This window comes from Cyprinus carpio, chromosome B11 (assembly GCF_018340385.1).
Source record: "Cyprinus carpio isolate SPL01 chromosome B11, ASM1834038v1, whole genome shotgun sequence".
Taxonomy (NCBI): domain Eukaryota; kingdom Metazoa; phylum Chordata; class Actinopteri; order Cypriniformes; family Cyprinidae; genus Cyprinus; species Cyprinus carpio.
The window spans coordinates 509,401-532,296 of record NC_056607.1 but is presented as its reverse complement, the minus strand read 5'-3'; the positions used below and the strand labels follow the sequence as shown (position 1 = coordinate 532,296).

The 22,896-nt window shown below is 37.4% G+C and overlaps 2 protein-coding genes across 3 annotated transcripts in view; both read left to right on the top strand.

Annotated features, from left to right (window-relative positions):
* LOC109076850 overlaps positions 1-22,896 on the top strand; it is a 472,477-nt gene that overhangs the window by 14,050 nt on the left and 435,531 nt on the right. The gene's annotated exons all lie outside the window — the stretch shown is intronic.
* The window catches only part of LOC109076852 (E3 ubiquitin-protein ligase DTX3L-like), a 29,623-nt gene continuing 8,360 nt past the window's right edge, over positions 1,634-22,896 (top strand). The window contains exons 1-6 of the mRNA XM_042733475.1: positions 1,634-2,059; positions 2,259-2,324; positions 3,221-3,295; positions 8,228-8,278; positions 10,122-10,202; positions 12,605-12,640. Coding sequence (XP_042589409.1) covers positions 2,286-2,324; positions 3,221-3,295; positions 8,228-8,278; positions 10,122-10,202; positions 12,605-12,640 — 282 coding nt within the window. The 5' untranslated portion in view covers positions 1,634-2,059; positions 2,259-2,285. The remainder of the gene's footprint in view (positions 2,060-2,258; positions 2,325-3,220; positions 3,296-8,227; positions 8,279-10,121; positions 10,203-12,604; positions 12,641-22,896) is intronic.

Below are 22,896 nucleotides of genomic sequence, written 5' to 3'. Positions count from 1 at the left end.
AAGAAGGAAGCAAACTCATTGCATTTGCTGTTTGAGAGCATTCACTGGGAATCTGACTTGGGGGGTTTGTCAGTCTCTCAACAGTGGCAAAAAGAGTATGAGTGTTGTTTAAGTTACTGTTTATAAGGTTTGAGAAGAAATTCTGTCAAGCTGTGGCTAGTTTCACATTAAAAGCATGAAGGCTGTCTTTTAGCCTCCCCTGGCCTACACCAACTTCACTGCACAACACCCTGATTACATGGCTGGTGTGACCAATGCACAAAAGAGCTGGTCAAAGCGCTTGTCATGCCACATATGAAGAGGCACTTGGAGGGCACACCCCACCTTCAATACCATATTACAGAGGCAATGACAAGATGTGGGATAAAAAAAAAAAAAAACAGCCACCACCCAGCCACATCAGACAGGAGAGTCAATTGAAGAGGAAGAGGTGCAGGATCTGCCCAGCTGCCAAAAACAGACAAGTCAGCAGCTGGCGTTCAGTGTCAGGCCTGTTTGCAAGGAGCACAAACCTGTAGTTGTCATTTGTGAAGCATGTGAGCACTGAGATGGCAATTTGAGACAGCTCTGTACCTGTGTTATTTTATATTGTTAGTTTTGTTTTCAACTATTTGGTCACATTCATTACAATTCACTACATTTGCACTACAGACAGTTCGATTTCAGTGTTATCGGTTATCAGTGATGCGTATGTTATGTGTGACAAAGAGGCACATAAACATATTTAAAGTGTTAAATGTGTTGGGCTAAATAACTGCTAAAATAATAAGGGGGGGGGGGGGGGGGTGCTTGTAGTGGCCATTGTAAAAAGATATTTTGAATATTCATGGATCATGGAATTTATCAGGGAACATTAAATGCTGAAATTAACTGATTTAAAAAGATAAAACAAAAACTGCCCAGCGAAGTATGAAATAACAGAATCTTTATCACATTCTGAGAAATACACTATAATTATGCTTAAAATTAAAAGAAAAACACTTAGCTGCATACCTATAAATGAATTAAATTAAAAATAAATTACAATATTTTGATAAAACAGTTATGAAATGCCACAGATTAAATGTTATAATGTTTAAGAGTTGGAATCCATTAATAGCCTATAACGTCTATACAATGGCAATGCTAAGAGTTTACATGCTCTGCTATATAACCCCCCACAATATGGTTCTACCTTCTGGATATTTTCTCAACTAGAGAGAATGAGTAAAAGGAGCCGTTGAAATTCTTCATTAGTCATGTGCTTCCTCATATCAATCAATCCAGGCCATGTTTTAACAGACCGAACCAGTTCAACACTATTGTTACCCTCCTCCTTCCCTGAGAGTTTTCGAAATATGAGCAAATGATAAATAGCATAACCCCAAAAAGATAACTGCGTCATGGATCATATTTTTAATATGTTCTGAGATAGCATGTGAATGTTTAATGTGTGAGATAATATATGCCACAGATGCATTTCCGTGTTTTTATCAGGGATTGTTGTCATATGATGCCTCGTGTCCTCCAACAACTTTCGCTTTCGTTACTTTCAACTCAAAACAGTCGAGCAGGTTTAATCGTGCAGTCCAGACGTCGACAGCTTACACTTTACACAGCTCACGCTTTTCGGTAAGTACAACATTATTTGACCTTTTATTTGCTCTTTAATGTGTCAATATTACTGTCGACAGAGACCTAAGTAACAATCTGGAACTGCGCCGTGAATTTATAGCCTGTTATTTTGGACAAACCTCTTAAGTCTGCAGTCCAAAGAATAAGCTAAATGAGAACAAATATGTGTGAAGAGGACCATTCGTCTTCAAGACCGATCAAATTGAAATGAAATCTTTAGAAGTGTGTGTGTTTTGTACGAAACGAAAATGAAACTAAACACATTTCTCTTCAGTCGCTTAAGACAACATAACTAGCGTAGGTAGGCTACATATAAATTACTGACAGATCGAGCAATTGACCACTTTATGATTTAACATCGACACTTTAGTGTTAATTTTAAGGCTAGCTGTCTGATGTTCGCATATTTTTCTCTCTCTCTCTTGGCGTTGAGCAGGATTTCAAAGTAAGCTACTGTCTTTTACGTTTGAACAATAACGATTTGCTTTAGCATTTGGAGCATTTACAATTTTTGGATCTTACTCAAGCACTGCTTAACTATTTGGAGCATTTACATTTGTTTACAAACTTAAAAAACGCGCAGTTGTAGCTAATATTTATTCGGATATTATTAGCTAGTAATCAAAGCTGAAGTTTTCTTTCAGTTGCTGTTTGGAGCTTTTCTCGCAGTCATGTCACAGACAGACGAGCCAATGGACTGTGAGGATTCTGTAAGTCACAGTAGCTTTAGTAGCCTATTTGTAATCATAAATAACCCTTATCAATGCAAATTGGATATCTCAATTAACAAACTGGGTTTTCAGAGAAAGTTTAAAGATCTCATCTGCATTCACTTCTGCTTTTGCTTGTTCACTAGATAATCTAGTCATTTCTTTTACTAAACCTGTATTGTGTGCCATACATGCATATTGTTGGTTCTATGGCAGATTGCTTCTGATATTCTTAATTTGTCAGTCTGCTAAATAAATAAATGAAAATGTAAATGTTTAGATCAAAAGCACTTGACAGCTAAAAAGTAAATTTTAAGCATACCTGTTTAAACAGAGTATATCAAAATAGGTTACTCAGATGTTAATCACAAAGCAAAACATGCTTTTAGACATTTTCATCACATATAAAGTGTTGAAGTAACTATATATGAAAACTAAGGCATGTACTTCTTAAATCTTCTCATTTTCATTTTTATTTCTGGAACTATGTAATGTGACGACTTTTACAAGATTATAAATGTATTTAGCTTAAACTTTTAATTAGACAAATAGATCTTCATTGTTACATAGACACAATATTGAAAACAAAGGAAGTTTAAATTTAAACCCTTTTAATGTACTGTAGGTATGCAATATAAAATTGTAACATTTTTACAAACAAGTAAATCTGTCAATAATCTATGTGGCAGTGATTCATGCACTATTTGTTTGTAAACATGTCAATTAAAAAGCAACATATTATTCTTCCCTAAATACCATCTTGGTCATTTTTCTTGGTCAGCGGCCATTAAATAGCAAAATACATATATGATTTACTGAGAATGGTTGTTATTGGTTTGTGGCAAGTAAGAATAAATGACCATGGCTATCATTGTTTTTGTTGATGATAATATTAGGGAAATCCGCCGTCCACCAATTTGCCAATCAATGCTGTTCAAGTTATGGATGTAGATCAGGATTCGGATGATCAGGTGAGTCACATCAAGTGAAGAAAAAAAAATAACATATATATAATCTGTCAGTCTGAACGATTTTATGAGGTGGAAATTGTTTTGTGACTGTATGATGTTTTTAGAAAAAGTATGTATGAAGCCCCTCCCCTAAGCTCAACTGTCACTGGGGCATAAGCAGATAATAAGAAATTGTACAAGTTCATATATATTAGCCACCAATTTGCCAAAGAATAAAATAGTTACTAACTTGAGATTGTGTGCAAAAGATACAGCAGCATAAACAAATCTGCTCTAATCTGCTGTTTGTTATATTCATTTTGTTTATACTGTTTTCTGTTAGTATCGCATGCCCTGATAAACTGTAGATCTAAATTCAATAATTGAAAATGTCATATCTTTATTTTATAAAGAGCCAGCATTGGCAGTTCACAAGCTCATGAAATGTTTGAGCCCTAATCTCATTCCCGTCTCTCTTCACATACACCTTTACCTGTAGTTCAAACAGAAGTCATGGGTTTGATTCTCAGGGAATGCAAGGATTGATCAAATGTGTACCTTGAATGCAAATTGCTTTGGATGAGAATATTTGCAAAATGCATAAATCTAAAAGGTCATATAAAAACTTTCATATAAACAAAATAATCAATAAAATTTGTTTTTGATTCCCAAGTATCTCTTGAGCAATGTAAATTAAACAAAAATATTTTATCTAGAGCAGGGGTCGGCAACCTACGGCATACAGGTCGGCAGACAGGGCTGCATTAACAATTGGGCTATGCGGGGCTGAAGCTCCGGGGCCCGAGCAAGGAGGGGGCCCGTGATTGGCTGTGGAGTAGATTGATTTTACTTTTGAACGAACTGTGCACGTAGCCTATCTATTAGTTGATCGCTGCGCCTAATGTCTGCATTCACCTCTCTTTATTCGTTCTGGTGTAATCTAGAAATGGTCATACAAAGAACAATCTTCGATAAGTAAAAATGTCAACCATTCAAAAAAATAAAAGATAAAATAAATAAATAAATAGTCAGAGAAAAAAATGAGGAGAGAGGGGAAAACATGAGTTAGTCACTATAATCCACAGCTATTTTATTTTACTAAAGCTGATGAGGGAGTGGGAGTTGTGGAACCGCAAATGGACCGGACACATGGAGCAGATAAAAACACAGCGTCAGCATCCCCACAGATTTTAGGTTAGTTTGATTATTAACTTGATATATGTATATTGCTTTTTGTGTTTGAGCAAACTCTGTAGGCCTAATATTCATTTTGTGCGTCATTATGTAAGCTTTTCATTTAAACACATTTTAAGCATTGTGGTTTAAAAACTAATTTAACTGTTCAGGGACATTATGCAGTGAGACAGAATTCATTTTGGCAAATGCGCACATTAAGACAGTTTCTGATTGGCTTGGAGCGCACTTGCTCGTCTGCGCCTGACTAAACTAAGAGCTATTTTTCACGCCTTGTGTTGAAACATTTGAATACACATAGTTACGTGTCTCCTTGTCAACACAGTCATTTGTGACTTAAATGACCGTTATTAGTTAAAGATAAGGCATGTGCACTAGTCGGCTATTATGAGATCCTGGCATTATAGGATGAGATTTTAAAGGGATACAGTTCACCCAAAAATTAAAATACTGTCATCATTTACTCAACTTCAAGTTGTTCTGAACCTGTATGAATTTCTTTGTTCTCCTCAACATAAAAGAAGATATTTTGAAGAATATTCGTAACCACCAGAAGGTTTCTGGTCCCTGTTGACTCCAATAGGTTTTTTTTTTCATACTATGGAAGTCATGGGGGCACAGAAACTATTTGGTTACCAGTATTGTTCCAAATACACTGCTCAAAAAAATTAAAGGAACACTTTTTAATCAGAGTATAGCATCAATATATTGATATGGATATTGATCTGGTCAGTTACGTAGCAGAGGGGGTTGTTAATTCATTTCAGCTGCTTTGGTGTTAATAAAATTAACAACAGGTGCACTAGATGGGCAACCATAAGAAAACCCCCAAAACAGGAATGGTTTTACAGGTGGAGGCCACTGACATTTTTTTCCCTACTCTTCTTTTCTGATTGTTTTTCACTAGTTTTACATTTGGCTAGGGTCAGTGTCACTACTGATTGCATGGAGGCGATACCTGGACCCTACATAGGTTGCACAGGCAGTCCAACTCCTCCAGGATGGCGCATCAATATGTTCCATTAGCAGAAGGTTTGCTGTGTCTCCCAGCACAGTCTCAAGAGCATGTAGGAGACAGGCAGTTACTCTAGGAGAGCTGGACAGGGCAGTAGAAGGTCCTTAACCCATCAGCAGGACCTGTATCTGCTCCTTTGTGTGCAAGGAGGGACAGGATGAGCACTGCCAGAGCCCTACAAAATGACCTCCAGCAGGCCACTGGTGTGAATGCCTCTGAGAAAACAGTCAGAAACAGACTTAATGAGGGTGGCCTGAGGGCCTGACGTCCTCTAGTGGACTCTGTGCTCACTGCCTGGCACCGTGTAGCTTGATTGGCATTTGCCACTGAACACCGGAATTGGCAGGTCCGCCTCTGGCGCGCTGTGCTTTTCACAGACGAGAGCAGGTTCACCCTGAGCACATGTGACAGATGTAAAAGGATCTAAAAAAGTGGTGGAGAATGTTATGCTGCCTGTAACATTGTTCAGCATGACCGGTTTAGTGGTGGGTCAGTGATGGTCTGGGAAGGCATATCCATGGAGGAACACGGAGACCCCTACAGGCTAGACAATGGCACACTTACTGCTATTAGGTATCGGGATGGAATCCTTGGACCCGTTGTCAGACCCTACGCTGGTGCATTGGGTCCTTGTTCCTCCTGGTGCACGACAATGCCCGGCCTCATGTGGCGAGAGAGTATGCAGTCAGTTCCAGGAGGATGAAGGAATTGATACCACTGAATGTCCCCCACGCTCGGCTGACCTAAATCCAATAGAACACCTCTGGGACATTATGTTTCAGTCCAATTGACGTCGCCAGGTTGCACCTCAGACTGTCCAGGAGCTCAGTGATGCCCTGGTCCAGATCTGGGAGGGAATACCCGAGGACACCATTCTTCGTCTCATTAGGAGCGTGCCCTGACGTTGTCAGGTATGCATACAAGCAAGTGGGGGCCATACAAACTACTGAGTACCATTTTGAGTTGCTGCAATGAAATTTCAGCTTAATGGACTAGCCTGCTGCATCCTTTTTTCACTTTAATTTTGAGTGTCTTTGAATTCAGCCCCCTGTAGGTTGATAATTTTAATTTACATTAAACAATGTGGCATCTTTTTATTCCTAACACATTACCCAGTCTATATCAGAATAGATATCCTGCATGATATTTTTCACCATTGAGATCTGATGTGTTTTCAAAGTGTTCCTTTAATTTTTTTGAGCAGTGTATATACGTTTGCATTCAACAGCAGAAGGAAACTCATACAGGTTTAGAACAACAACAACATAACTTTAATTTTTGGGTGAACTATTCCTCCAAAGCAGCCTAATATAGCTGCTGTTGCCATTTGTGCCAATAATGTAAATTAAACATTAGAAAGAAAATCACTCACTGTTCTTGACCGAATCACTTTTGTAAAATAATGTATATTGAATTTATACAGTGAAGACTATTCAGTCTATTTGTAGTCTATTTATTTTATAAAATATAATATTTCTTATTCAGTGCTTTAAGTGTTTGTAGGTCAATTTCTTTGTTCTGTTTTAATTCATCACTGTTTACTTGTCTTCAGTAAGTTTGTTTTTAGGTAGGCTAGTATTTTTATTATTATTATTATTTTTTCTTTTTTGAGATATGGGAATTGGAAAAAAGAATTATGAAATTGCAATGCATCAAAATTTTTGATCGGATAAAAATACTATTTTAAGCTATATTTACAGTATATATACATATCATTATTGTGATGGGGGCCCTGCAGTAAGTCATAGCCCCAGGGCCCAGTGAGGTCTTAATGCGGCCCTGCACGCAGAGGGATAATCGCTGGCACGCGAGCAATAGGGAAAACTGCATACTGACGTACATTTTGAGGTAATAACTTCTCATAGTCACACAGCCTGTTAGGAGCTATAAATACTATTAAAGTGTGAGAATTATCTTGCACTAGTCTACGGATGCGTGCACGACCGCTGCACATACTAGGCACTTCAGACTAAAGCCTCAGCGGTCTAACAGCACTCGTCAATGTCAAAATGAATGAGATGGCCAATCAAATCAAAGCAGGCGGGGTTTACTGTTGACAGAAGCAGAGCACAAAGTGTCAGTTTAACATTAAAGAGAGTGAAGATGAAGCTGCAAATCATTTAATATTAGTCAACTTTTAATAATACGTTTTATGATAGAAATGTTAAATGACCGACAGCTATATCCAGTGATGCAAAATTTTCTCAAATATGGCCATTTTGAGAGAGAGAGAGAGATGTGTAAATTGTCTGCATTTGTTTCTCTCTACAAACAATGAAGCTGAGATTAGATACTTAAAAAAACAGCGATTTTGCCCAAACCCCCCCCCCCCCCCCCCTGAGAAATATAGTGTAGTGATTCAGTATCGATTAATAAGTCACGTGGCACCACTGACAAGTTTATGAGCTTCTGAATGTTGTCTGAAAAACAATTTATAAAAAAAATTCAGAAACTATTTGCATGAAAGTCAAATAGGCCTATTGTTTTTTTTAATGTATCATTTAAAAATGTGTATGTACCATATAAGTACAGAATAAATTAAAATGGGGGGCACAGTGGTAAACCAGAAAAATTAAAAATGGCAAGTCATGCCAAAAAGGTTGCCGACCCCTGATCTAGATAGATATTTATTTGAAACTGCTTTTGAGTATAAAAAAATTATTATTTAAACTTTTTAAGAATGATTGTTGGTTTGTGCCAGTCACTTAGAACAAATTGCAATGGCAATTATTGATATTATTCAGCAGGTCCTAATTTATGAGATGATGCAGAGCGGTCAGATTTCTAATGTTCAGGTGAGTACCAGTCACATACCCAACTACGAAATATACAGTTTATCACCTCAGACTCATATTTTAATAAACTGGAGGGAAATTGTATTTTAAGCTGGGACACTGTAAAAATTGTGAGTAAAAAAGGAATGCAATAATTTACAAATCTTATAAACTTATATTTTATTCACAATAGAATATAGAAAACATATCAAATGTTGAAAGTGAGACATTTTGAAATGTCATGCCAAATATTGGCTCATTTTGGATTTCATGAGAGCTACACATTCCAAAAAAGTTGGGACAGGTAGCAATAAGAGGCCAGAAAAGTTAAATGAACATATAAGGAAGAGCTGGAGGACCAATTTGCAACTTATTAGGTCAATTGGCAACATGATTGGGTATAAAAAGAGCCTATCAGAGTGGCAGAGTCTCTCAGAAGTCAAGATGGGCAGAGGACCACCAATTCCCCCAATGCTGCGGCGAAAACTAGTGGAGCAATATCAGAAAGGAGTTTCTCAGAGAAAAATTGCAAAGAGTTTGAAGTTATCATCATCTACAGTGCATAATATCATCCAAAGATTCAGAGAATCTGGAACAATCTCTGTGCGTAAGGGTCAAGGCCGGAAAACCATACTGGATGCCTATGATCTTCGGGCCCCTAGACGGCACTGGATCACATACAGGAATGCTACTGTAATGGAAATCACAACATGGGCTCAGGAATACTTCCAGAAAACATTGTCGGTGAATACAATCCACCGTGCCATTCGCCGTTGCCGGCTAAAACTCTTTAGGTCAAAAAGAAGCCATATCTAAACATGATCCAGAAGCGCAGGCATTTTCTCTGGGCCAAGGCTCATTTAAAATGGACTTTGGCAAAATGGAAACCTGTTCTGTGGTCAGATGAATCAAAATTTTAAGTTCTTTTTGGAAAACTGGGACGCCATGTCATCCGGACTAAAGAGGACAAGGACAACCCAAGTTGTTATCAGCGCTCAGTTCAGAATCCTGCATCTCTGATGGTATGGGGTTGCATGAGTGCGTATGGCATGGGCAGCTTACACATCTGGAAAGGCACCATCAGTGCTGAAAGGTATATCCAAGTTCTAGAACAACATATGCTCCCATCCAGAAGTCGTCTCTTTCAGGGAAGACCTTGCATTTTCCAACATGACAATCCCAGACCACATACTGCATCAATTACAACATCATGGCTGCGTAGAAGAAGGATCTGGGTACTGAAATGGCCAGCCTGCAGTCCAGATCTTTCACCATAGAAAACATTTGGCGCATCATAAAGAGGAAGATGCAACAAAGAAGACCTAAGACAGTTGAGCAACTAGAAGCCTGTATTTGTCACGATCTCTAGCTGGAGTGCCCGTGAGCTTCAGTAGAGGGCACTACATTCCAGACGCTTGCAACTTCACCCTGGACTTGATTTCCCATAATCCTTTGCCAGGACTCCTCATCAATTGCAATCACCTGTCTCTCATCACCTCATCAGTCTCGCACTATAAAGGTTGCACACATCCACAAACACTTTGCTGATTATTGTTTAGTTCTGTCTGGCATTTCCGAGCGGTTTCCCTGTGTTTGTTCCTTCCGTGTTTTATCTTGGATTGTTTATACCGACTGTGATTCTCTGCTGCCTGCCCCAACCTCTGCTGTATGTATTCTAAATAAAATATTGAAATTTGAAACTTCCACATCATTGCATTCTGTTTTTATTCACAATTTGTACAGTGTCCCAAAATTTTTGGAATCAGGTTTGTATGTATGAAAAAGTTATTTAAAAGAAAGAATGGGGGGGGGGGGGGTGCTATTTATAGGCTGCTATTTTTTTGTAATATTCTCACTCTCTCAGGGTGTGGGTGACCGTGTAATCACTGAACAACCTCCCAAAATCAATCAACAAGACTTTCTCATGAAGGGACATGATAATAAGGTAGATACTGATCTACATTTACTCATTATTTGAAAAGTAATTGAAATTACATTTTTATATTACATTATTACATTTTAAATAGGGTAACTTGTAATCTAAAATTACATTTCCAAAGTAACCTTCCAACACTATTACAGTTTTTTTTTTTTCAATTGCTAACAAGCATTGTTCAATACTGAAGCCACATTTTCAAAGCTGTTCATACAGTCTGCATTACCAATGTGTATCTTGGCCAAAAAGTTGATCTCACTTCCAAAACTCACTCAGACCAACAAAACACTTCATATAGGGTCTCAAAATAAGATTGTTTCATCATAACACTGGAAACAATTCTCATTCAGAAAACATATGTTTCATTCATAACACACTGATCTTAAACAACAGCGAGCATTACATAAACCATGAAATTTTATCTTTGAAGTTTAAATGATTTGTCTCATAAGTATTTCTTTATAGGATAAGAATAACATCTTTTCATTTTAGTAAAATAAAGACTGTATTACAGCACAAAGAATGAAGGAGAAAAGCAGCAATTCCCCCTATTTCTTTAGATACCAAAAACAAAAACCATCAACATTTACTTTTGAAAAATAAAAACATAAAAATACATATAAAATAATAATAATAAAAATAAATAAGTAAAAACATTTTGAAGCGATAATTAAAAAAAAAAAAAAAAAAAAAAATCAGTCTAGTATAATGAGGTGCTGTATGTGCAGTGTTGGAGTCCCAGCTGCTCCAGGAGTCTTTCTGTGTGGAGTTTGTATGTTCTCTCCATATTGATGGTTGGTTTCCTCTGGGTTTCTCCCACAATCTAAAGACATACAGCACAGGTGAACTGGAGACTGTAAGCAAGTGTGAATATGAATGTGTTTGATGGACTGGCCATCTGTCCAGGGGGGTGTCCTGCCTATGACACAGGAAAGGCTCCAGCCTCATGACCCTATATAGGACAAGCACTATGCCACTCCTTCTCTCTGCCACTCTTTTTCCCCCACCAATGTGCCTTCCTTGATCCATGTTTCCAAACAAAATCATTCAGAAGCCATCCATTTATCAAAAGATAAGCAAAAAGAAAGAAAGGAAGGAAGAAAGAAAGAAGAAGAAAAGACAAAAAAAGTAGGACATCTGGCTTGCCTTTAAGCTGAAAAAGCATTTAGTTGTGTTTGGAATAATTATTCAATTTTATAATAAATATTCTGCTAAGATTTTATATTTGAATATAATTCCTGCAGAAATGGAAAGAGTTTGTCATTGTTCTGATTTGAATGTTCTTTTATCAGTTTTGAAAGCAGTGTGTTAGCATTTGAACAATGTGCTGAAAATGTATAATGTTTTGCAGGTTGTGGAGTATGAATGACAAAAGTGTTAGTGGGTTTTGAGAAATGGTCATTGACTGCATTTTGTCTGAAAGCAATGAAAAAATGATTCACAGTTTGGTCCGCATTCTGTTTTGCTGAATATGTAAACAGTTTTGAAAAAATGTGGCTTCAGTATTGAACAACGCTTTTTAGCAACTGAAAACTTGAAAAATGTAGTACCCATAGATCTGGACCCACTTAATTAAGGTAAGACCAGAGGTCATGACCATTACCATACCATGGTATTGTCCGTATCTCAGAATATAAAAGTGTCTGAGGTTCTTCGAGCCTTACAATTTATTTGATTATTGGTGGCATGGGCCACTTAAAGCCTTTTGAATAGGTCTGGTCTTGAATTATTATGATAAATTTTATCCATGGGAACAGTTTACTACCCATGATTGATATAACAGTTGATACCAAATATTGACATGTATAGCCTTTAGTGTCATACACAGTTATCAACTACTGGTGTGTGTGAATTATACTGAATCATACTGGCATATTTATTTTACCTGCATTTATATTCTAAAATATGGTGCTGTATTTGCACAATGCACAATAGCTGTGGGATTCCACAGGGGTCTCAACTTGTTGCTGAATTACTTGCGCTCACATGAAGCAGTTATTAATTTTATTGATATTAAAAGAGAGAATATTCTTCTTATTTATTTATTTAATGATTTTCTTTTATGTGAATGTTAGGACTTCAAAGCAGCAGGTGATAGAAGTCAAGACTTTAGACACTCTCTGAATCACATGAAGTATCAAACCATCACAACCGGTCAAACAAACAAATCAGATTTGGAGCCAAATAAACTGAAGAACAGAGCTTGAGCCATAGATTTCCTAAGAATCCTATATTTATTTGTTTACATTAGTTCAATATTGCAGAGAGTTTGATGATAATGACAGAAAAATACATCTATGACATATTGAGAATTACTGGGTTGTAGGTTTGTGGCAGTTAGAACAAATTAGAAATGGCTATTATTTATTGTACTGATATTAATATATAGAACAATATTCTTAATTCAACAGATCTCCCCTGCTCAGATAAAACAATCTGATCATCAGGTGAGTACCAGTCACTGTGCAATGAACTGTAAAATGTATGTACACTTCTTACTCAATATTTTAGGAAAATGTTTACAGTAGTTTTACTCAATTCTAAAGGGGTAGCTCAAGTGTCTAAAGTGACAGTTTGCTGTTAATTTACTCACCCTCAGGCCATCCAGGATGTAAGTTACTTTTTTCTTCAGTTGAAGAGTAAAGAGGATTTTTAGCTAAAACCATGATCATTAGTGATTCATGAAATGCAAGTCAATAGCTACCATTATTCTTAGAGTGAAAAAAAGAAAGAAAAAAAACCTTTTCAAGGAAGCAAAATTTATACCCGTGGGCCTTGAATGAAATGATCGATCCTTGCAAGATATTTTATTTGCATAACATTATTACTTGTAATCCACACAACCTCACGCACATGGGAAAGTCCGATTCATTTCCGTGAATTGGTTCTCTTGGACAGTTTGTTTCATTGAACTGGTTCAAATACCTGATTGACCAGTTTGTTTTATGTAATCAAGCAATGGCGTAACGTATTAGTAAAGGGTTTTTTACATCAAAAACATCCTAATTTAGAAGTAATGGGCTATTTTCTGTCCTGTTTTTGACCCCTCTCACCAGAACGCTCTGTTTGAATAGGTGTGGAGGATTGTAGACGAAGAAGTAAACACCCACTGCATTGATTGGGTACCTCACAGTACCTCACAAGGTACTGAATATGAGGCCCAAATGAAAGAGAATCATTAATTAAATATCTCAAGTATTTATACTTAGATACTATTTCAATCTCTAAACCTTGAAGAGTAGTACTTAAGCATGAGTTTGAAAGTGCAGACATTCTTTTTGTAAACATTATAATTTTAGATTTCTCCGCATTTTAAAACAAGTTTTAGATCTCTGTGTATGCTGAACTGCATCAAAATCAGATTGAAGATGACTCAGAGCCTGATCCAATGTTGATGCAGAGGAGTAAATCTGCATATATCATCATTGTATAAATGAAAACTTGAATGTGCGAGTTTATTCCCAATATTATTAATATATAAAATAAATAATAATGGCCCAAGGACCGATCCCTGTGGTACGCCGATACTTACATTCAGAGTACTAGAAGTGAGTCCCTCTATATTTATACATTGAGATCTATCTGATAAGTAATTAACAAACCATCCAACAGTATTTACTGATAAACCTACACTAAGTAGCCTCTGCTTCAAAATGTCATGATTTATGGAATCAAAAGCTTTGGATAAATCGATAAAAAGAGCAGCACTGTGTTTTTTATTATCCAATGCAACCATTAAATCATTTAATACTTTTATAATTGCTGTAGTTGTACTAAGTTTTTCCAAAAATCTGATTGGAACTCTGATAAGGCATTTTTAGAATATAGAAACTCTTTTAATTCATTCAAAAGCTTTGACAAAATAGACAATTTTGAAATAGGCCTATAATTATTCAATACAGTTGGATGTATTTAAATAATGGCTGAACATAAGCAGTTTTCAGATAAAAGGAATTTCATTTGTAGATAAAGAAAGATTAAAAAGATAGATTAGTGGTGGCACAATAAAATCAGCTGCCAACTTTAAAAAATGTGGATCCAGCTTATCTGGACCAGCCTGTTTCCTACTGTCTAAAGATTTAAGTGGCTTATTGACCTCTGAAACTGTTACTGGGTTAAAATCAAATTAATTGGTCTACCTTAAAATGATATACACTAGAGTAAACAGTTGAGGAATTATCACGGGTCAAATTGTTTGACTGATTAAATGTACCAGTGGCCACAAAATGTTTGTTTAAACAATCTATCGTTTTAGCTTTATCCACAATTTTACACAAATCCTTAATAATGCATGACAGAAAATCTGAATTTGATTCACTTCCAATGAGATTTTAAATATTTTTCCAAAAAGTTTTCGAATTGTTTCGGTTATTAGAAGTTTCTAAAAGAAAGTAGTCAACCTTAGCTTTCCTAATTGCAGCAGTAGACACATTGTAATAGGTAATTGTCTGAAAATCAACCAGTCTTCCTTTATATTAGTACTTCTGGCTTTAGACCAAGCCAAATTACATGCTCAATGTAAATTTGACAGTACGGGGGTAAACTATACATTATATCTGCCTTTAACTCTAAACTTTCTAAAAGGAACATGCTTATTTATAAAATGGGTAAGACTTTCATAAAAATAACTCCATGCACTTTCTTATTCTGTTATAAGATACATTTTTTCCCAATCAAAATTATATAAATCATGTAAAAAAAAAAAGCTTGTTCCTTGAAATGTTTCCTATCGCATTTAATAATAATACATGGTTTAGAATTTTTGTATTCCTAATCGTAGCAACTACACAGTGGTTACTTATATCGTTTGCAAATACAGATGCCATGGAATATTTATGAGGGACATTAGTTATAATTAAATCAATTAATGATGAGTTTTCAGGATATTTTAAATTTGGTCCAGTCAGACTATTTACTATTCATTGAATTACAGTATGATTTTAAATAATCAGATACTGGTTGCAACCAGTTCCAATTTAAATCACCGATCAGGACTGATTCTTTAGGGTCTATATCTTATATAATCTTTGTCAAGGCAGATAGGTTTCATTTACTGCTGAAGGTGGCCTATAGCAACCAACTAAAGTAATATTACAGGTTTTAGAAACCTCAATACTTAAAGCTAAATGATCAAATAGATTTTTCACTGATTTAGATAAAAGCATATTCGTACTATATTTAGTTTTAATAAAAACTGCAACTCCACCTCCTCTATTAGATCGATTAGCCCTATAAACATTATAACCAACAATGCTTATGTCCTTATTTTAAATATATTTTTTTAACCATGTCTCCGATAAAACCATAATATCTGCATCAGTTGTATCTGCCCAGATAAGTAACATATCCAACTTTGTGAGTAAACTGCGAACATTTAAATGAACATTTCCTAGACCAGTCCTTGATTTAAAATCAGCAGATGTGTTAAAACTTGTGACAACATCAGGACCTGGATTCGGTTGAACATTTCCAGAAATCAAAAGTAACAGTACAATAAGTGCCCTCTGCAGTCTAGATTTCTCAGATAATTTTTCCTCCTTTAAGGTCCTCAAAGAAACAAGAGAACTACCTGGAGTAACCACAAAATTTTATTGCACAACCATGATTCTGGCAAACCTTATCAAGTGCACAGAATTTAAGCAACTAAATATAAAGAAAATAGTGGAGCACCACTCGTTATGTTTTCGAGCGTGCCCTTTTTTCGGAAAATTATCAACTGAAAGTGTATAATTTACACAGAATTGTTCTTTTCTGTGAAAACCTTTACTACAGCTCGTCACAAAGAAGTAAATGAATAATACAAAAAGGAATGATCCTATTTTTTAACTTCTTCTTGATCTTAACAGTCTGTTGATGAAAAATATCCAGTATAATCTTATATAATTATGAAAAATTGCTTTAGAAATATGAAAAATTGCTTTAGAAATATGAAAAAATCCCTCATTGGATCACAACCTTAATGCGTCACCCTAGGCAAATTGGTCCCAGGTGAGAGGCCAGACAAAGAGTGGTCCTATTTACCTATTCTAAGGTTAGGAGAAGGAAAACTCTGTCCCAATCACTCTCATCAGTGCCCACGCTCCTACTCTGACATCTGCACCTGGAACAAAGGATAAGTTCTATGCCAATCTCAGCAGCGTGATCAAAAATATCCAAAGAATACCTTCTTCTCCTTGGTAACTTCAATGCCAGAGTAGGCCTCGATCATGACTCTTGGCCTTCATGTCTAGGACGTTTTGGAGTTTGCAAAATCAATGAGAATGGGCAACGCCTGCTAGAGTTGTGTTCTTATCATGGCCTCTGTGTGACCAACTCCTACTTCCAGACGAAGCCTCAACACAAAGTGTCATGGGGACATCCTCGCTTAAAGCATTGGCACCAACTGGATATGGCCGTTATCAAACGAGCAAGCCTCGAGCTTGTGCTTCTCACCTGCACTTACCAAAGTGCAGACTGCTACACAGACCACTCGTTAGTGTGTTGCAAGATCAGACTACAACCTAAGAAATTTAATCGTACCAGACAAGCTGGGAAGCCTCACATCAACACCACCATGATGCAGTATCCAGAGAAAGTTGAAGATTTTGCCAAATCTTTCGAAGATGCTCTGTCTGCAGACCACTCGCTTAACTCTGCCTCTGATAAATGGGACCACCTCCGGGAGTCGAGAAAACAGCCTTTGCAGTCTTTAAGAGGAAGACCTCAAAGTGACTGGTTTGAAGCCAAGTCCAGTGAGATGGACCCGGTTATTGAAGCAAAACGTGATGCCCTTGCTGAATACAAGTGCTCACCAAGTGTGAACTCCCTCCAACCACTTGCCAGGAGCAAAGTTCACCAGGCAGTAAGAAGATGTGCCAATGAATACTGGTAACAGCTCAGTGATGACATACAGACTGTAGTAGCTACAGGCAACATAATAGGAATGTATGAGGGCATCAAAAGAGCTTTAGGTCCAACTGCCCCCCTTAAATCTGCAATTGGGGAACTAACCACAGACAAAGGCAAACAGATTGAAAGATGGGTACAATACCATACAGAGCTCTACTCCAGGGAGAATGTTGTAACCACCTCAGCAATCAATGCCATTGAATCTCTGCCAATCATGGAAGACCTAGATGCCGAACAATCATTAGAGGAACTTTGAAAGGTAGTTGACTGCCTTGCCAGTGGCAAAGCACCTGGTAGTGATGACATTCCCCCAGACCTCCTCAAGAGCTGCAAGAAGACACTCCTACAGCTCCATGATGTTCTCTGCCAGTGTTGGCATGAAGGTGCAGTAGCTCGAGACATAAGAGATGCCAAGATTGTCACCCTCTATAAGAATAAGGGTGATAGAAGTGACTGCAACAACTACAGGGGCATCTCTCTCCTTAACATCGCAGGCAAGCTTTATGCCCTACTTGCCAGAGTCTCTTTAAAAGCTAGAGGAGCGTGTCCTTCCTGAGTCCCAATGTGGCTTTCACTCAGAACCATCTACTATGGACATGGTCTTCTTTCTCCGCTAACTGCAGGAAAAATGCACAGAGCAGCAAATGCCCCTTTACATCATCTTCATTGATCTCAACAAGGCATTCGACCTGGTCAGCAGGAATGGGCTGTTTAACATATTTCTGAAAATTGGATGGCCCCCAAGGCTGCACAGCCTGATTAGATCATTTCATGATGACATGAAGGCAACCATCCAGTATCAAGACAGCATATCAGAACCCTTCGACGTCAAAAGCGGTGTGAAGCAAGTCTGCGTCCTTGCTCTGACCCCGTTTGGGATCTATTTTTCCATGCTCCTAAAACATGCTTTTTGGACTGCTACCGAAGGGGTGTATCTACACACCAGATTTTCTGTGTTCTGTGTACTTTTCAACCTCACAAAACTGAAAGCAAAGACTAAGGTGCGTAAGGTCATCATTAGACATCTGCTCTTTGCTGATAATGCTGCCATCATCTCACACACTGAACAACAACTTCAGCACCTCATGGACAGATTTTCCCAAGCATGTGATGATTTTGGACTGACAAAGACAAAAGTGCTAAGTCAAGACATGAATACTCCTCCTGTCATTATCATTGACAACCACATACTTGATGTTGTCCACCAGTTTACATATCTTGGGTCCACCATCAGTGACAACCTGTCTCTTGACGCCAAGATCAACAAGCACATTGGCAAGACTGCAACAACCCTAGGCCGACTCACCACTCGTGTCTGGGGGAATAGTAAGCTGTCAACTTCTACCATAATGGCAGTGTATAACGTCTGCATTGTCAGCACTCTACTGTATGGCAGCAAAACATGGACAACATATACCGAGAATGAAGGCTGAACAGCTTTCACTTGCACTGCCTTCGCCAAATCCTTAGCATAAAGTGGAGCGACAAAGTACCCAACACCTCGGTCCTTGTACGTGCTGGTCTCCCCACCATGTACACGCTGCTTAGACAACACAGGATGCGCTGCCTCAGCCATGTGCGCCGGATGTATAAATACAGTTGCATAAAAGCTACTGCTTATATGATTAGTATTTTGCTCCTATGTATAAATGTTACACATGAAGACTGTTACACATGATGCTTAGTTTAAAGCTTGTTTATGGTTGCTCATTTAGAATTGAATAAGGCAGACCATGCAATATGCCCAGTGAAATGGAGAAAAAGAGCGTTCACTTAGATTTTGATTTCAGATGTTTTCCGAAACACACTGCAACTGCAACAGCAAGCACTATAGCCAAGTAGTTGAATACTGAGCAGCAAGCTCATTGGTTGCTGATGTGAAGAGAAACCCATCAGCTGCGCAATGTGAATAATGATGTGATTATATCAGATTGAGTTAAAACCTATCGGCCTGCAGCATCTAGACTTTCATGAAAGAAATTTGTATTAACTTCTTAATAAAAAGAAATTATATATATATATAATAATATATATATATATATATATATATATATATATATATATATATATATATATATATATATATATATATATATAAATATATATATATATATATATATATATATATATATATATATATATATATATATATATATATATATATATATATATATATATATATATATATATATATATATATAGATAGATAGATAGATAGATAGATAGATAGATAGATAGATTATACTTGTCTAAGTGGGTCCTGGATTGAAAACATTTGGGAACCCCTATTGTGACTGCTGTTACTATCAAGTTATCAAATAGGTGAATTCATTTCACAGATAGAGGTTTGTTGGAGCTTTGTCATGTGGTGGAATACCTCGCTCAGTCACAGATATGAAAATAACATGTTTGAGGTGTAATCTCGTTTGCAATTCTCTTCACATTCCAAAAGCTAAAACAACAGCACATGACTTTGATTATGGGCAGTGGTGGCAAGAGTACTAAGAAATTGTACTTAGGTAAAAGTATTGCTACTTAAGGAATAATTTACTTCAGTACAAGTAAAAGTACTGAAAAATAATATGACTCAAGTAAGAGTAAAAAAGTAGTTTGCTGAAGTTACTGCTTTACGAAGTACTTTAGTATTATTTTTCTATTTTTACCCAAAATGAGACTATGTGAGCATTATGGAGCAGGGTTAACCCTAACCCTAACATTCATGTACTTTAATGTCTGTTTCACAAGTGAGACCCAGGAAATCCCTTGTATGGACAAATGCATGATATCATTACAGCTGAATAACATGCAGATAGAGATGTTTTGAATAATGAAATGTGGAAGACAATAAACACACAATTGCAATGCAAAGCTAATTAACATAGCTTGTATCACAGTATATAATAATAAAAAAAAATCTCACTGTAATAAGAAGCAACATGGAACCACAGAATCTAACTGTTTCAAACACGGCTGATGTTATATAATGATTTTGGAGCAAAACTTTGGATCAACTGTTTTATAACAAATGAATAGTACATTCACATATTAAGATTAAGATAAGGTTGTTTTTAAGAAGGGCAAAAGCAAGGAAGGGTAAGTGAGGGTTTAAAAGAAAAGAAAGTGTTTAAAACAGTGTAAATAGAAAGGTGCCAGTAAAAAGTAATGTGGGATATGGATAAGGTTGGGCATCAAATCCTAGTTTCAATTCCAATAAGGTAAAATAATAATAATAATAATAATAATAATAATAATAATAATAATAATAATAAATAAATAAATAAAATATAAAAAAAAAACTTATATATAATTTGCATTCATTCTAAATCTTATTGCAGAATATTTCATTGTTAGCTGAATGCTATGAATGAAAATCAACAGGCTAAAGAACACTTACACAAGGATGTGTGTGCAGCAGAGAAAACAGCCTGTGAGTCTTCTTGACTTTAATGATTTAAAATCACTTTGAAAGTGTAATTTGCAATAATAACAAAGATGGACTCCAGGCACATTTTTGGTAGGACAAAAAAGACATTTTATTTAACATTGTAACCAATACCTAGGCTTGGGAATCCAAAATCTATTCCAATTCTGGAATAGGATGTTTAAGGTCAGAACTTGTTTTAAAGTTACAATTTTGATTTATCTTATCGATTCCTTTGTGTGCATTTTAATATGACTTTAAAATCATTTAAGCACAAGAAGACTCGTGCTCTGTTTTCTGTACTGCACACATGGGGCGTAGCCATCATTTCAGAAATGGGGGGACAGAAATGTAAAAAAAAATACATAAATAAAACTATTGACTTTTATCTAATTGACAGGCTTTATTTTTTTCTCATGTCTTTTAATTGGATAAGAAATCAAATACACTGCTGGATGATAACCAATAATTTGTAGTTTTCCAGTGGCTCAGTGGTAGAGCATTGCATTAGCAGTGCAAAAGGTCATGGGTTCAATTCCCAGGGAACACACATACTGGTTAAAAAATGTATAGCCTGAATGCACTGTAAGTCTCTCTGGATAAAAGTGTCTGATAAATGTAACTGTTCTATAATTGTTATTTTTTTTTCTGTATTTTCCTAATGACAATTTTAGGATTGGTTTATACAAACACATAATAAGGCAGAATAGTTTCTATACTTTAATAAATGTTATGTCAGTTAGCACTGCATTATTCATATAATATATTTATTACCTGAAATTACCTTTTTTTAGCTACAGCGATGACAAGATGGCTTTGTCCATATTAGGGATTCCCTGCACGTCATAAGTACAGACTGTAAAAAAGATGGACGATGCATCTCCATTCCTTCCACTATAGAAAAGTAAAGCCAAAACATTATCAGTATGGCCACTGTCATCCTGCGAAAATGACGTCATTTGGAGCCAGAGTCTGCGCAGTAGAGATTCATTGGTACCTGAGTCTGCGCAGTAGAGATTTGTTGGAACCTGAGTCTGAGCAGTAGAGATTCGTTTGGAGCCTGAGTCTGAGCAGTAGAGATTCGTTTGGAGCCTGAGTCTGAGCAGTAGAGATTCGTTTGGAACCTGAGTCTGCGCAGTAGAGATTTGTTGGAACCTGAGTCTGAGCAGTAGAGATTCGTTTGGAACCTGAGTCTGCACAGTAGAGATTTGTTGGAACCTGAGTCTGAGCAGTAGAGATTCGTTTGGAGCCTGAGTCTGCGCAGTAGACATTCGTTTGGAGCCAGAGTCTGCGCAGTAGAGATCCATTTGGAGACAGAATATGTGCAGTAGAGATTCGTTTGGAGCCAGAGTCTGCGCAGTAGAGATTCGTTTGGAGCTTGAGTCTGCGCAGTAGAGATTAGTTTGGAGCCAGAGTCTATGCAGTAGAGATTCGTTTGGAGCTTGAGTCTGCGCAGTAGAGATTAGTTTGGAGCCAGAGTCTACGCAGTAGAGATTCGTTTGGAGCCAGAGTCTGCGCAGTAGAGATTTGTTGGAGCCAGAGTCTGCACAGTAGAGATTCGTGTATCAGCCAGAGTCTGCGCAGTAGAGATTCGTTTGGAGCCAGAGTCTGCGCAGTAGAGATTCGTTTGGAGCCAGAGTCTGCGCAGTATGCATTCGTTTGGAGCCAGAGTCTGCGCAGTAGAGATTTGTTGGAGCGCAGTAGTGATTCGTTTGGAATCGTTTGGAGCCTGAGTCTGCGCGGTAGTGATTCGTTTGGAGACTGAGTCTGCGCAGTAGAGATTCGTTTGGAACCTGAGTCTGCGCAGTAGAGATTTGTTTGGAGCCTGAGTCTGCGCAGTAGAGATTCGTTTGGAGCCTGAGTCTGCGCAGTAGAGATTCGTTTGGAGCCTGAGTCTGCGCAGTAGAGATTTGTTTGGAACCTGAGTCTGAGCAGTAGAGATTCGTTTGGAGCCTGAGTCTGCGCAGTGGACATTCGTTTGGAGCCAGAGTCTGCGCAGTAGAGATTCGTTTGGAGCCAGAGTCTGCGCAGTAGAGATTCGTTTGGAGCCAGAGTCTGCGCAGTAGAGATTTGTTTGGAGCCAGAGTCTGCGCAGTAGAGATTCGTTTGGAGACAGAGTCTGCGCAGTAGACATTCGTTTGGAGCCAGAGTCTGCGCAGTAGACATTCGTTTGGAGCCAGAGTCTGCGCAGTAGACATTCGTTTGGAGCCAGAGTCTGCGCAGTAGAGATTCGTCTGGAGCCAGAGTCTGTGCAGTAGTGATCGTTAGGTGGAGCCGTGGAATCGAAGCCCCGCCCAAACTCCTGCAGAACCAATCACAAGCTCACAATCATGACACCACACCCCATTCTGTAGCATCAAATAACTAACTAAAAGCAAACTTATTAGAAAAATT